This window comes from Stegostoma tigrinum, chromosome 44 (genome assembly GCF_030684315.1).
Source record: "Stegostoma tigrinum isolate sSteTig4 chromosome 44, sSteTig4.hap1, whole genome shotgun sequence".
NCBI classification, from domain to species: Eukaryota; Metazoa; Chordata; class Chondrichthyes; order Orectolobiformes; family Stegostomatidae; genus Stegostoma; species Stegostoma tigrinum.
In genome coordinates this window covers 1,876,180-1,891,969 of record NC_081397.1, presented here as the reverse complement: position 1 = coordinate 1,891,969, position 15,790 = coordinate 1,876,180, and the positions used below count along the sequence as shown (strand labels likewise).

The window sequence follows — 15,790 nt, the reverse complement described above, 5'->3', positions numbered from 1 at the left end:
TGCAATACCTTGTTTTCAGCTGCTGGCAATAAATGACAACAAAGCGATCAAAGGAGAACATGACGGTAAACCAGACAGAACAATCTGTAGCTGCAGGAAGCAGGACAGCAGTTAAATTACACATAGGTGTGATATCCAGGAAATAAATTGGGAATTAATAAAGATTGTCGTGGATAAAGATGACTTCAGTGATAATAACAAGTAGGTCTGCCATTGCCATGGCCACCAGGTAGCGAGTAGTGCAGGTGGAGAGGCCACACTTTCTGTAGGACATGATCACAATCCCCAGTAAATTCACTGAAGAAGACAGAACGAAAAATGAATGAAAATCACTTCCTAAAATTCATCATAATCTGACATGGACCTTCAGCACTAAATGGACCATGCATTTGTGTGTGTGTGTGTGTGCGTGTGTGTATGTGTGTATATGTGTGTGAATGTATGTGTGTGAATGTGTGTGCGTGTGTGTATGCATGTGTATGCAGACGCTGTAAGCTTTAAACAACCTGCCCTTCGGAAAATCCTCAGTCTTCGACCCACTCGCCATCCTTACAGAGATTGTTTCCGACTTTGCAAGTCTCTCTACGTCAGTCCCAACATGAGAGTTTGTGCAGGAAGGACCAGAATAGACATTGTCAAATGCGACTGAGTATGCGTGCCTGATGCTTCACAGGTGAAGAACCTGCACTGGCTTTTCATCTTCCCACAATGTTAATTATTGTGTATCAAGTGAGACTCATGGCTGAGTGAGACAGAAGTGAGAATGTGGCTCCGCTCAGCATGAGAGCTCTCGTGAAATGAGAGCCACACACACACACACACACACACATGCACACACACACACACTCTCTCACACACACACACACACACACACACACACGAATGCATGGTCCATTTAGTGCTGAAGGTCCATGTCAGATTATGATGACATGGTCACACATTGGTCAATTGAAGAAGACATTGTCAGGAGTTCACATACACCAAAAAAGTGTGCATCCTCATCAGCATCAGATCTCCCCTGGGACTGTCCCTCTCTCAGTATAGGATACCTTTCATAATCGGCCACATTTTAGTGCCAGAAACCAAGCACCAGAACCCAGGCAGATTTCTGGGGACATGGGTTTTAATCTCACAATTGTGGTTTGTGAAATTTGAATTCAATAAAACTTCTGGCCCAATAAAGGACGGTGAATAAGAACAAAGAACAACACAACACAGGAGCAGGCCACCTGGCCCTCCAAATCCGCACCGCCACATTTTGTCCTTCCAAACTAACATGGTCTTCACTTACAGGGTCGGTATCCCTCAATTCCCTTCCTATTCACGGATTCAACCAGGTGCTTCCTGAATTTTGCTATTTTCACTACTCCCACCAGCTCCTCTGACCATGCGTTCCAGGCACTAACCACCCTTTGTGTGAATAACTCCCTCCTCCCAACCTAAAACTGTGTCCCCTCGTAATTGTCCCCCCTGCCGTGGGAAAAAAAGTCATACTTTCCACTCTATCCATGCCATTCATAATATTATAAATTTCCACTAGTTCACCCCTCAGCCTCCGGTGATCCAGCAAAAAACAAAGCCACCCTGTCCGATCTGTCTCCCCAGCCAGAAAGTATAAACATGTGTTAGCTATTTAAATAACAAGGTGTCGAGCTGGATGAACACAACAGGCCAAGCAGCATCAGAGGAGCAGGAAAACAGACGTTTGGGAAATGGACCCTCTTTCAGAAATGGGGGAGAGGAAGGGGATTCTGAACACACAAACTCGTACAAATTTAATCGGTACAGCCACTTACCAGGAACGCCAATAACAGCAAGAATCATGTGATATATTGGAAGATGCTGAATTGGAAGATGCATTTTCACGGTTATGTGTCTCTTAAACTGTGTGTAATTATCCTGCAATCAATTCCAAAATGTTGTTTCATGAAGCACTTAATTTATTCCCTGTCCAGTGGCCTTGTGAATGTTAACGTTACATCATTCAATTTAATGATCTTTCTTGAAAACAAAACAAAGTGTGCAGTAGGTGGTAAATTCCCCCCTGTGTTAATTATGTTCAGCACTAAAACCAAACTGTTCAGTTCCCAACACAACCATGAACGAAGCTGAATTCTCACGTGAATGGCGCTGTCCCACACAGATGCCAGGAGTCCCATTGCTCGGTTCTCAAATTGTTTGAGTAATGTGCTTCACTCGACTGCAACCATTCTGCTCTTGAAATTCAAGTGAGCTGTTTTAATGAATGAATTATTGCAAACTGGTTGAACATAGAAAATTATTGTAGCTACTTTAATTCAAAGAGTAATACATCATAGAAACAGGCCATTCAGCCCATGTCTCTGCCACCCAGCAGAAACAAAATAATACTGAGGAATGAACTGCACTTAGCCAGTAGCCTGACATTTCCTTTCACGTTGAGAGTTCGCTCAGAAACTTCTGAAATGTTGCGAGAATGCATGCCTTCAGCGGCCTCTCAGGCATCATGATCCATAACTCTGCTGCCCAAGGCTGTCCAAAAGCTTCCTGAACATTTTCCACATTTACAATTTACCTCTTGAACTGAAACTTACGTCCACTTCTTCCAGACAGGTTTGCCATGGAAAGTGCTTTCACAAACTCCCTTTACTGCATCGGTCATAATTTCATACACCAGACCTTAACCAGACAGCACCCCACCACAGCTCACTTTTCTCTGGTGTAACCAACCACAGGCTGTGCGGTCTCTCCTCATAACTCGTATAGTTATGGGCCAAATGCTGGCAAATTGGAGTAGATTAAGGAAGGATATCCTGACAGCATGGACGAATTGGGCTGAAGGGTCTGTTTCCGCGCTGGATGTCACAAAAACTCTGCAGTCATGTCTTTTTTGGGACAACCAACATCTCTGTACATTCTCCAAATGCACAACAGGAATTTTCAAAAGATACTTAGACAAAACTTTCCATCCCACGGTCACTTACATCTGAAGGCAAAGGGGCACAGAAACAGTGAAAGTCAACAGTAGCAGTTTGATCACTGGCACAGCAATTGAATCTGTGTTACATCTGGAAGTGTTGAACTACAGGCAATCGGCCGGGACTGAGCATTCCATAGTCAGGGCCAAGAAACCCATGCAAGACTTCAGGATGATATGTCATCACCTTCCTTCTAGGGCCAAGGATGTCTCTGAGTGGCCATAGGTTATTTAAAATCAGAGAGTAAACAGATAGACTCTGTGGTGCATATTGCCATCAATAATGTAGGCAGAAAGGGAGATGGGATCCTGCAACAGGACTTTAGGGAATTGGTTGGAAAGATGATAAACAAAAATTCTAGCATTGGAATGTCTGGATTAACTCCCTCTACCATGTGCTAGTGAGCCCAGAAATTGGATGATAATGCAGTGGCTAAAGGGTGAGTGTCGGAGGAAGGGATTGATCTCTCTGGATCATTGGAATCACTGCCAGGGCAGGAGGAACCTGCAGGATGGATTGCGTCTCAGCTGGATGGGTTCCAATATCCTTGTAGTGACATTTGTGACTGCTACCCACGAAGGTATGAACTAGTATTGCACGAGGGTGTGAACCAGGTCCAGCATGTCAGCAGAGATTGTAAGAACTGCCGATGCTGGAGAATCTGAGATAACAAGGTGTCGAGCTGGATGAGTGTAGAAGACCAAACAGCACCAGAGGAGCAGGAAAGCTGTCAAGAACATTCTTCAAAAATGGGGGAGGGGGAAGGGATTCTGAAATAAATAAGGAAAGTGGGTGAGGCAGATAAAAGATGGATAAAGGAGAAGACAAGTGGAGGGGAGACAGACAGGTCAAACAGGAGGGGATGGAGTCAGGAAAGATGAGTGCAGGTGGGGAGTTAGGGAGAGGATATGTCAGTCCAGAGAGCTTGGAGAGGCCAAGGAAGCAGAATGAGGCTGGAAGGTAGGAGATGCGAGTGAGGCTTGAGGTGCAAGGAGTAGATTGGTGGGAGGAAGGACAGGTAAAGGAGGAGGGGACGAGCTGGGCTTGTTTTGGGATGCGGTCGGGAGGGGACATTCGGAAGATTGTGAAGTCCACATTGATACCATTGGGCCGCATGGCTTCCTAGTGGAATATGAGATGCTGTCCCTGCAACCTTTGGATAGTGTGGCACTGCAGGATGCTCGGGATGAACATGTCATCTAAGGAATGGGAGGTGGGAGTTGGAATGGCTCACGTCTGGGAGGTGCAGTTGTTTGTCATGAACCGAGTGCAGGTGTTCCAGAAAGTGGTCCCCAAGCATCTGCTTGGTTTCCCCGACGTAGAGGGGGCCACATTGGGAACAGCAGGGACAATATACCACATTAGCAGATGCGCAGCCGAACATCGTTTTGATGTGGAACGTCTCCTTGGGGCCTGGGATGAGTGAGGGGGTATGTATTGGGGCAGGTGCATCAATTTCTGACCTTGAAGGGAAAGGTGCCAGGGGTGATTGGGCTAGTGGGGAGGGTGGAGCAGACAAGGCACTCAACGTGAGAGTGGTCCCTCTGGAAAGCAGCTAAGGGTGGGAAGAGAAACATGTCTTTGGTAGTGGGGTCAGATGGCAGATGGTGAAAGTGCCGGAGGATGATGCTTTGCATCTGAATGTTGGTGGGGTGGTGCGTGAGGATGAGAGGGATTCTGTTTTGGTTGCTCTTGTGGGAAGAGGGTGTGAGGAATGAGTTGCGGCAAATGTGAGAGACATGGTCGAGGGCGTTTTCAACTACTATGGAGGGGAAGTTGCGGCCCTTGATAAACGAGGACATCTGGGACGTCCAGTAGTGGAACGCCTCATCTCGGGAGCAGATGCAGCAGAGGTGAAGGAATTTGGAATGGGGGTGGCATTTTTGCAGGAAGGTGGGTCAGAGGAGGTGTCTTGAAATAGATATTGGTTTCCAGACAGTTGCCAGAGATTGAAACAGAGATACCCACGAAGGAAAGAGAGGTATTGGAGATGGCCCATTTAAACTTAAGGTTGGGGTGGAAGGTGTTAGTGAAGTGGATGAACTGTTCGAGCTCCCCTTAGGAGCACGAGGTGGTGTCGATACAGTAATCAATATAACAGAGGAGGAAGTGGGGTTTAGTGCCAGTGTAACTTCCGAAGAGGGATTGTTCCATGTAACAAAGCGGCAGGCATAGCTTGGGCCCATGTGAGTACCCATGGCCACCTCTTTTGTCTGTAGGAAGTGGGAGGAATCGAAGGAGAAGTTGTTCAGGGTGACGGCGAGTTCACTGAAGTGAATGAGGGTGCCAGTGTAGGGGGACTGTTCGGGCCTGCAGGACAGGAAGATGCAGAGGGCCTTTAGGCCATCTTATGGGGAATGCAGGTGTATGGCGACTGGATGTCCATGATAAAGACTACATGTTGGCGACCAGGGACTCGGAAGTTTTGGAGGAGGTGGCGAGCGTGGGTGGTGTCACAGGCGTAGGTTGTGTGTCCCTGGAGCAAGGCGGTGAAAATGGATCTGAGGTAAGCGAAGATAAGATCGGTGGGGCAGGGGGAGGCGGAGAAAATGACCAGGGCAGTCAGGTTTGTGGATTTTGGGAATGAGATAGAAATGAGCAGTGCAGGTTTTGGGAATGATGAGGTTGGAGTCTATGGTTGGGAGGTCACCTGAAGTGATGAGTTTGTGGATGGTCAGGGAGATGATGCTTTGGTGGTCGGTCATGGGATCATGATCAAGGGGGCGGTGGGAGGAGGTGTCAGAGAGCTGGCCTCTGGACTCAGCGATGTAGAGGTCAGTGTGCCATACTACAACAGCGTCTCCCTGGTCTGCAACTTTCAGTCGTGAAACTTTTCAACTCCCCCTCCCATTCCTTGGACGATATGTACATCCTGGGTCTCCTAACAATTCCACCCAAAGGTTGCAGGAGCAGCATCTCATATTTTGCTTGGGAACACTCCAGGCCCAATGGTATCAATGTGGACTTTGTAAGTTTCAAAATCTCCCCAATAGCCCTGTTTGATGTGAAAACGTTATGAAGTTTTTAGCTTTGGCATATACCTTTGAAATGATTTGTATGAAGGACAATGAATTTATGAGGGAGTCATCTCTCATGCTCTTCTAACCCTTGATCCTCCTTTCAATAGGTTCAATGAACAGATGAACTACTTGTTTCTACATTTGCCATGGTTTTATGAGTGATTATTCTATTGTCTGGGTTAAAGTTCTACTGCAGTTGTGTCGTTGTTTTCAAAACACTTTCAGATGAAAGATGGTTCGGTAATGACCTGTGCATATATTTAGATTTTTCATTCCTTTACGTCTGTTAAGGCTATGAAAATGTACCTAAAAATCAAAGTCAGAGGTTTCCACTCATTCTTCTGAGCTTTGCAACCTCAAATACCTGTGTATTTCAGAGGCAAATGAAGTATATTTTCATTCTTGATAAATATTGAATCACTTTGCAACTCTCTGAAGTGCATGCTTCCATTAGAGCATCGAAAACTTTGTACCTGAGAATTAAACATGCCTATTGCAAGATTGGAGTTGGTGTTGTAACATATTGCGGCCTTTGGTTGCTGCTTTGCATTAGGAGCAATTTGTAGCCTGTGTCAATTTGTCTCTTCAGTTTTTTGACTGGCATAGAATGAAATGATGAATCTGGTTGCATTAAGTGAACACAGCAACTGCTGGAAAATGTCAGCAGGCCTGGAAGCATCTGTAAAGAGAAACTGGAGTTCCAGGCCCCTCGGGGCTCTGTTTGCTACTAACCCCTTAGTCACATGGGTGTTTTCACTGGTTTGCTGTGTAGATAAAGTTGTTTTCACGGCTGATGTTTTCTAGTCTTACACCTGCACACCAGGTTCAGTGACACATTTTCAGATTATTTTCTAACTTGGTTGCATGCTATTCAGGGAATGGCTTTCTTTGTGGAGGAAGCAAATCCACTGGGTGTTGGAACAACAACAAAACAGAAACAATAACAATGTTTTTATTGCTAATTTCCATTTAAATGTCTTCAGTCAAGGTAAGGCAAGAAAGCATCCAATTGCATTTTCAACAACAAGTCCATAATCATGTTTGAAAAACCAGCCTTGAAATGGATCCGGAAAAACGAAAGAAACATATGTGATTGGGGAAATTAAGGAAGAGCTGCAATTTTTAATATTGTATATAATTGGAGATCTGAAGGAAAAGAGAAAAAAAAAGAAATATCTGGAGAAACTGGAGCAAGTGTAGAGAGAAGGGCTCACAGAGTTAAAGTTTCGAGTCCAATTAACCTTTGTCAGATAAAACCAATGGTTGATTCCAAAATGTGAGGTCAAAGCTGCTAATTATAAGAAAATTCGAGAGCTTAGAATCATTGTCAGGCTGGAAAAGATTGAAGAGTTAGACATGCAGCAATTGAAAAGCAACGTGAGGAGTATTTAAACAACCAACTGATGCTTAACTGCGATTCAGAGAAGCAGAGACGAGTAAACATTTTGTTGTATGGATAATGTGGATATTTGTGCAAAGGATTATTTCCAAGGCTGCAAACAGTTTTAGGTAAGCCATAAAGAGAAAGATATTCCTGGAAGCATCACATTATATTTTGAGATCATTTGCAATCCTTTCCCATTCCCTGGAAAATATTTGAACTCAACCAATGCTTAAAAGGGCTCACCTTGGATCAGTTTCTGTGTGTAGTTATGAGGTTCATCTGAGTGTTGTCATGTAGGGAAAAAATGGATTGGAATATTGTGAGGATTGGATTATTTCATTGTGGGGTAACATGTGGATATAAAACCAATGTACATCACGACATGAAACTCATAAATGGAACAGATATGGTGGAAGGACAAGGCCTGGCCAAACATGCCAAACGCTTTCAAAGTGTCATCAATGACGAGAAATAAGAGTTTAATATTCCGAATTTCTTGTGAAGTTGCCAAGTTAAAGGTTGCTTGTGGTAATTTATTTGAAACAACTGTTTTTGGAGTAAACCTGTAAGAATTGGAACTGTGCTGATCATGTCAACATCGAGGTTCTTGATTTAGGTTGTGAACCTGAGCCAATCAGGAAAGCTTTGGTTGATCAATAAAACCGGAAGGTCACCTTTTTGTTCACATAGGCATGGCCCCTCGGGGCTCTGTTTGCTACTAGCTCCTTAGTCACATGGGTGTCTTTACTGGTTTGCTGCGTGGATAAAGTTATTTTCACGTCTGGTGTTTTCTGGTCTTACACCTGCACACATACAACACGGTGCTGGGGGAAAATAAAAGCACTACAGCTCTATGACAGCTGCCACGGCCAGTGTCCTGTGCAGTAGTAAATAAGGGAAGACTTGGAGATGGGACCTGACCTCTGTACAGTTATTTTGAAACTGTTAAGAGACAATGACAAACTGTTATACAGGAACTGAAAATAAGTTGCTATTTCTAGGATGCAACATAAGCATGTTGCTTTCTGAGACAGAGGAGATAACAACACTTGATAACGTGCCACCTTGTGACACACAGTTAAATAGGAACGTCTGTCGAAGTAACGTCCTGAGGTAAATGAGTAAAATGCAGCAACAGCCACACTTCAAACAGACACCTCATGCCGAACGTTAAACAAAACAGGGAGCTGCTTCTGATATGAAAGCAAGTTCCAGGGTTGATGGATCCAGAACAATAACCAATAAAGTGGACACATGCATCAAAAGGACCATCAATAATTTCACACCATGAACTCTATGGACAGAAACTTATATAAGAATTAAACTTCAGGACTGTTCAGTTGCAGAGTTTCAGAGATTAACGCTGTATACGAATCTAAGAGTGAGCACATCCGGACACTATTTGTTTGAACCAATTTGTTAAGAGCCTTGTTGTGTGATCATGCTTAACTTGCTGAGTGGAGGGGTCCTTTTTTGTTTGGTGTGTGCAATAAAGATGAAATAATTGTCTCAGTGTTTGATCATAGAATCCCTGCAGTGTTAAGGTAGCTTCTTTTAATTTGCACACACAAAATTGCTTCAGGCCTTCCTGGGTGAAGGTGGATGAATTGGGTGAAGAAACGTATCAACCATGACTGAATGGTGGAGCAGACTGGATGGGACAAATTTCCTAATTCTGTTCCTATTTGTTGTGTGCTAATTGTTGTCTAGTCAGGGGAACTCTTCCCAATGTCATCCTTCACTTTTTATGATCCAACTTCCATTTTCCTGATTAGACTGCTCTCTGGAGACCTTCCTAAAAGCTGATGGTACAGGCCCTCAAGGTAATAAATTCCTGCACCTGCAACCCAGTAAAAAGCCTATTCGCAAAGCACTTAATGTTACACCGTATTTCTTGACAGGTTTCTATTTCTCTGTAACCCTTTGGTTAGTGCCTGTAGGATTCCCATGCATGACGTCAGGTAACGATTTTCCCTTTGCGACCTCGTTTTAAGAACCATAGAACTCCGAGAGTGTGGAAACAGACCCTTCTCGCCAAGAAGTCCACACCGAACCTCAGAGCATCCCACCCAGACACATCCCGCATAATTCACCTAATCTGCACATCCCTGAACACTTTGGGCAATTTAGCATGGCCAAACCACCCTAACCTGCACGTGTTTGGACTGTGGGAGGAAACCAGAGCATCCGGAAGAAACCCATGCATACAGTCTCCACATAGACAGTCGCCCAATGCTGGAATTGGCACTGAGCCAGCGGGTAGTCTCAAGGATTGTTTGAAAGTTTATTTTCACTCATTCACAAAACAAAATCTTTTTTGGTAAAGTCAAACAGAGAACAGGATACATTTGGTACAACATAACTTAATGATTACACTGCAATGTGCATTGTGACTGCCGTGATTTTCTTGATCCTTCTACTTTGTTTTCTCATGTTAGGATTTTACAAATTTTATCACTGATGTGATCGTTGAAAAACGAGATTGCATGTTCCACAGCAGTTAAGAGGAAATCCCTTTCTTTAGGGGACACCAATACCCACATTTGTAACGTCGTTCACTCCCTCCCAGCCCGGTTCCATTCAAAGGAACCTCATAGTTGAATGGAGTACTGAGTTACAGTGTGCCCAAACTCTCACAGGAATCAGATCTACTGCAAGAAAAAAAATCTTCACAGATGTCAAAACTGTGTGAGCTGCCAGTTTAGTCGGAGTGACATGAAGTATTGCAAAATCCTGACTTGTAAATAATTTTATCAGTGATGGGTTCACTTTTGTTTGTCATTTAGAAAAATTATCTAGATGAGCGTTTTGGAGGAGTGGGTAGTGAGTTTGCAGATGACACACAGGTTGCTGGTATCGTGGACAGTGAAGAAGGTTATTGATGATTCAAAAGAGAACTTGATGAATTGGGTCAGATGGAGTTTAATCTGGATAAACACAAGGTTGAATTTTGATAAAGCAAGCAGCTGCAAGACTTAAGCAATGAAAAGTTGGGCCTTGGGTTGTGTAGTACAACAGAGTCTTCATGATCGGGTCCACAATTCTTTGAAGTTTGCATCCCATGTTGATAGGATGGGTTAAGTATGCATTTAGGACGCTTGCCTTCATTGCTCAGGCCGTTGAGTATAGCAGTTGGGATGTTAAATAGATGTTGTGCAGGACCTTGGTGAGGTCTCTCCTGGAGGACTCTTTAAAGTCTTTGCTGCCTGGTGATACGTCAGACATGACCAGCTGTAGAGGGTTCAGAAGAGATTTTTCTAGGATGTTGCCTGGAATTGTTTGAGTTGTAAGGAGAGACTGCATCAGCTGGAACTCTTTCTCGATGCAGCTTTGAAGATTGGAGGTTGACCTTACAGAGGTTTATGAATTCATGAGGGATACAGATAACGCGAATGTAGCTGTCTTTTTCTCCATAGTATGGGAGATTTCAAAACTGAGGGGAATCATTTTAACACGAGAGGAGAAAGATTTAAGAAAAGGCATGTGTGTATTTTATTTTACAGAGAGCAGTTCCTGTGTGAATTGAATTTCCAGAGGAAGTGATGGATGATGCTACAGTTACAATGTATCAAAGACATTTAGGTAAGTGCATAAATAGGAACTTGAAGGGAAATGGGTGGCGCACAGGGAGGTGGGACTAGTTTAGTTTGGGATTATGGTCGGCATGGATTACTTGGATTAAAAAGCCTATTTCTGTTCGAATGAATGTATGACTACATGACGGTATTTACAAGGTCCTGTTCTTATGAACTCAGAGCAAACGTTCACTGATAATTGTGTTTGCATGAAAAATAAATTTTTTGAGCAACTGTAACTACCCTTCTTCAACCAAGAGCCCCTGCATTCTCACGTGTGGTATTCCCACAAGTACTGCAACAGTTAAACAAGACAGCAAACTACAATCTAAGTTGGGCAGCAAGGGTAATGCATTAAATATTGACTTAAGCACTGTCTCAGAATTCCTCCCCTTGAAACAAATGAAAATATAAGGGCATAGAGCAGATATTTATTCTGAGTGAGAACAAAAGAGCTGATCAGATCTTCTGCCATTTTACTGCGAACTGGAAACTTGTTTCACAGTGTAAGCACATTGGGGAGGACATGTACCACTGAGATGTCAAGAGAGTTTTCAAACAGTGACTACTGCCTTCTGTGGCATAGAATCACGTAAGGTCAAAACATTGGATACATTCAGGAAGTAGATGTGTGTGTTTCTGAGGGCTACACGGGTGAAAGGTTATTTGGAGAATGCGGGAGAAAGTACTGCAGTGATCAGATCATTCCTGTAATAGATATTTCCATGAGTCTGTGGCTCATCCGTGCACTCATCAGTGAGTGTTTAAGGCATCATACAGATGTGTATTTTCGGATAATTTACAGATGTTGCAGGCTACAGCCGTTCAATAAACATGTTTTTAATCAGTATCATGCAATAACCAGGATAGCAAGGAAATATTTTTCCTGTGGTGCTTCCTTTACTTGTTTGAAGTTTCTGTGAGTGACGTTTCAATGTGTAATTTTGTCGGAGAGTGGGGTCTCATTCCGGCGATATGAACGCGCAACATGCAGTTTCCAAGTTTGAGGCAGTAATATCTTTGGTTGCTTGTCCAGACAAAAATAAACTGGACCATGGGTAGAACCTGATGCATTTGATTCAAATCGCTGTCGTGGATTAATTGATTTACGTGTTATATTGGCATGATCTGAGAATTCGATAGTTGGCAGGAAATAGCAAATGGTGTTAAGGATTTTTTTTGGTTGGATGATCTGGATCGAATGGGGTTCAACAGAAGCGGTGCTGGGACCACAAATATTTCCAATCTATGTTCATGATTTGGAGGAAGGGAACACTTCTTCCAATGTTTTACATTCCAGTGCTGAAGCCAGATTTTTAAAAGAATCAACTTAGTACCTGAATTTGAAAATATTATCTTTGAATAAGTATGCTATCTGCAAAATTCAAACAAAAAAACTTAAATAACTGAAAGTAACACGCACATCAAATGTCCAGTTGAAAATATAAGAAACATCTGAGTAAAGCATTTTATTTTTCAGCCAGATGGGCGAAGGGAATCCATTGTGGAAAATGATGCGAAATTAAGGCTCAGCTTCAAAGAGAATCATTTAAAATGCATTTGCCTTGTCCGCGTGTTTTTCAGTTAATCAAAGAATTTGTTTAATAGACATTTCATTACATTGTTCAGCTCTGCTCTGAATTTGTTCTGGGTCATTGCATAAATACATGGGTTCAGGAAACAACTCAACAACTTGAGGATATGTCCTGTTTCAGTTGCGATATATTCAGGATTGTTCAAGTCACCTCGGTAATAATTAGGGCTTGACAGCCTAGTAATGGCCGAACTCGTAGAATGTGTTAACCAAAGTAGTATGAAACTAATTGATACTGAGAACAATAAAATGATGGACTTCCTACGGTTTTCCATTTCTGAATTGCTATGATTCTCACTTCTGTGACCCTTAAGTCCAATGTGAATCCTGTTCGCAACTAATATACGGTGAATGGTTAAAGAATTAAACAAGAACATGAGGATGAATGGAAGCCAAGCAACCCAGGCACTGTAAAACCAGACAAATGCTATCCCTGGAGATGAAGCTAAGAAACTTGCACTTGATCGGCAGCCCCACTGGATTTTGTTGATGATTTTCTCTGGCTCATATGCAAACAAAACCGGTATATTCTTTAACAAGATCAAGACTGAGACGACAGTTAATACCGTGGTTGCAGTTCTTTTGGTGCAATATTTTGCTTTAAACCTCTGGCAGCAGATCACCACAAATCTGTCAAATGTGAAGGAAACGGTGAACCAAACGGTTAAATCGAGACTCACGGTAATCATATATACAATGAGCTTACACACTGGTGTGTGGGACAGGAAGGAAAATGGAAAGTGATAACTCAAAATACGATATACTATAATGCTATTGATAATGACTAATAGATCCGCTGTTGCCATGGCCACCATGTAAGTTGAGATGCATTTGGAAAGGCCACAATTTCTTCGTAAGAGAATAAAAACTGTTATCATGTTCGCTGTAAGAGAGGCAAAGAAGTTAAGTAATATTGCAATGCACGTTTGAAATAAAGGTGAAGGTAATTATTAAGAGCATTCGAACACATTGTGATTGATTTAAAAATAGAAAATTTACCCAAGAGTTTAATATGTTGCATCAGTCATCATTCCATATAGTATAGCCAGCCTGTCTAAAAATCATCAATTTTCATTGCAGATGACACATATAGTGTATTATTATTACAGGAGTTGTGTTTTCAGATAAAGTGAAACAAAAATCAGTCAGTGTCCAAACACATTTCTTGATATCGTTCTGGCAACACTGACACGAGGAAATATACGATATGTGGCATTAACAAGGAGAAATTAAAATCTACTAAAAGCAAACAAGTGAGAATGGCTTACCTGGAAGACAAGCAGCTGCGAGAAGTGGATAGTAAATCTCTTTCAACAGCAAAATTGCTGGTTTTCTCATTTATGAGAATGAATCACTTCTGTCTGTGTTGACGGTCTCTGACAGTTGTATGGCCAGGATATGGAAAGCCAGTCTGTACTTATACAAGCATCAGATCTCCAGAGGATCAAATGTGTCAAATCATCACTCACATTAATTACAATCAATTCGATTTTTAAATTTTTTTTGCATAATACACTAAATGAAATAGGATCTGACCCTGATGCCATACATTTAATTGATTGGCTCCCCTGTTGTTTGGACCTTGATGTCACGCATATGACTTAATTTCTGAAATTAGGCAGTTGTCTTTTGTCTAAAATAAGCCTGATGCATGAATGGGTTTCAATTTTTTGTTTGCATTAATTCCTGTATCTACAGTGCTCTGCTCCACCGAGGTGCCAGTAGCTACAACTGTAACATATATGGGTGCTCACCACATTCTATCAATGATACAGTTTCTTAAATTGCATACTCGGTCACGATTACTGGGTAAGGGAATTCTAACTGCTTGATTGCCATCTGTGAGATTCACTTTAGTTTTTTTTTCTGCAGCCATCTTAATTTCACATGCCCTCTGCCACAAACAAATTCTAGACAACTGTGAAATCCTCTGGAGTTTATCCACAGGCCGAGGTATGAACACAGAGCTCTGAATGAATTTTATTTTTCTCCTAGAAAACAGAGCGGCATGTAACATCTTCAAACAAACTATTAATGCAAAAGAATATCGAGGAATATTCAGTATCAACGCCAACATTATGAACGTTGTAACAGAAAAACTAATTGTTCTCAAGGAAGATTTGATTTCTGGTACTGATGATTTGCATCCTGAGATTATAAAATAAGTAGCTACAGAGAGGGTAGCTACATTGGTTTTAATTTTATCAAAAATAAATTCTTGAATTCCGGAGACACACCAGAGGATCCTAAAACTACCAATGTGTCATCCTATATAAAATAAAGGGAACGAGGCAAAAAAGTTGTTAAATATAAACTGATCATCGAAACACCTCAACAGCAATGATTGAATGGGAGAGGAGACTCGATGGGCCAGATGACCTAGTTTCATATCCTGTGTCATTATGGTCAAAACTCCTTCGACATTTTGAGAATGTCTGAACCATAATGGAAAAAAAGGGAAACAATGGATGCATTGCATTTAGATTTTGAGTCAGCATTTCATAAGGGAGCTAACAAAAGGTTAAGACATTAGACACCACGGTGTTGAAAATTTTATGTGGTGTAGCTTGAGAATTTGACATTTGGCAGGGAATAACGAATAGTTTTACGGAGTTGTTTTTTGTTTGGTGGTCTCTCTAGTAGGGTTCAAATGAATCAGTGCTGGGACCACAAACCTGTACAAAATCTATGTCAATGATTTAGAGGAAGGGAGCAAATGTGCTTTGGCCAAATATTCAGATGACACTCTCAAAGGTGAAAAGGCAAGTTCTAAATGGGATACAATCAAATTACAGAGGTATTGATGGATTAAGTAAGTGAGCAAAATTTTCCACAATGAAAACTTTTTTTAAAAAGTGGGAAGATGAGAAGTTGTTAATTTTCAAATGGAAATCAATATTTACCTGAAGACCACATGACAAAGGTGCAGAAATTAGGCCATTCAGCCCATCGAGTCTGCTTTGTCAACCCATTGGACTGCTTTCTCCCTGTAACCCTTAATTTCTTTAACACAGCCTTCTGTGGTGTAAATTCCAAAGATTTGCCACTGTCTAGGTGAAGACGTTTCCCCTTATCTCTGACCTAAAATGCCTACCCTTTGCTCTAAGGCTATGCCCTCGTGTCCTCGACTCTTCTAACATTGGAAACATTTTCCCAACATTCACTCTGTCCAGGCCATTCATTACTCTGCAAATTTCAACCAGGTGCCCCCTCATCCTGCTAAACTCCATCGAGAAGAGATCCAGAGTCCTCAAAATTTC

General features: G+C 42.1%; 1 protein-coding gene and 1 pseudogene across 1 annotated transcript; one reads left to right on the top strand and one right to left on the bottom strand.

Moving 5' to 3' along the window:
* The window catches only part of LOC132206835 (uncharacterized), a 660,697-nt pseudogene that overhangs the window by 201,088 nt on the left and 443,819 nt on the right, over positions 1-15,790 (top strand).
* LOC132206834 (probable G-protein coupled receptor 139) lies at positions 12,391-13,913 on the bottom strand. The gene is made up of 2 exons (XM_059641916.1): positions 13,799-13,913; positions 12,391-13,413 (listed from the first exon to the last, which is right to left on the bottom strand). Exons 1-2 carry the CDS (start codon positions 13,866-13,868, stop codon positions 12,521-12,523), a joined length of 963 nt encoding a protein of 320 aa, XP_059497899.1. The 5' UTR covers positions 13,869-13,913; the 3' UTR covers positions 12,391-12,520.

Coding starts and splice junctions, on each gene's coding strand:
- LOC132206834 (XM_059641916.1), bottom strand. CDS start 13,868: ATGAGAAAACCAGCAATTTTGCTGTTGAAAGAGATTTACTATCCACTT. Junction 13,414..13,798: donor CGCAGCTGCTTGTCTTCCAG/GTAAGCCATTCT, acceptor CCTCTCTTACAG/CGAACATGATAACAGTTTTT.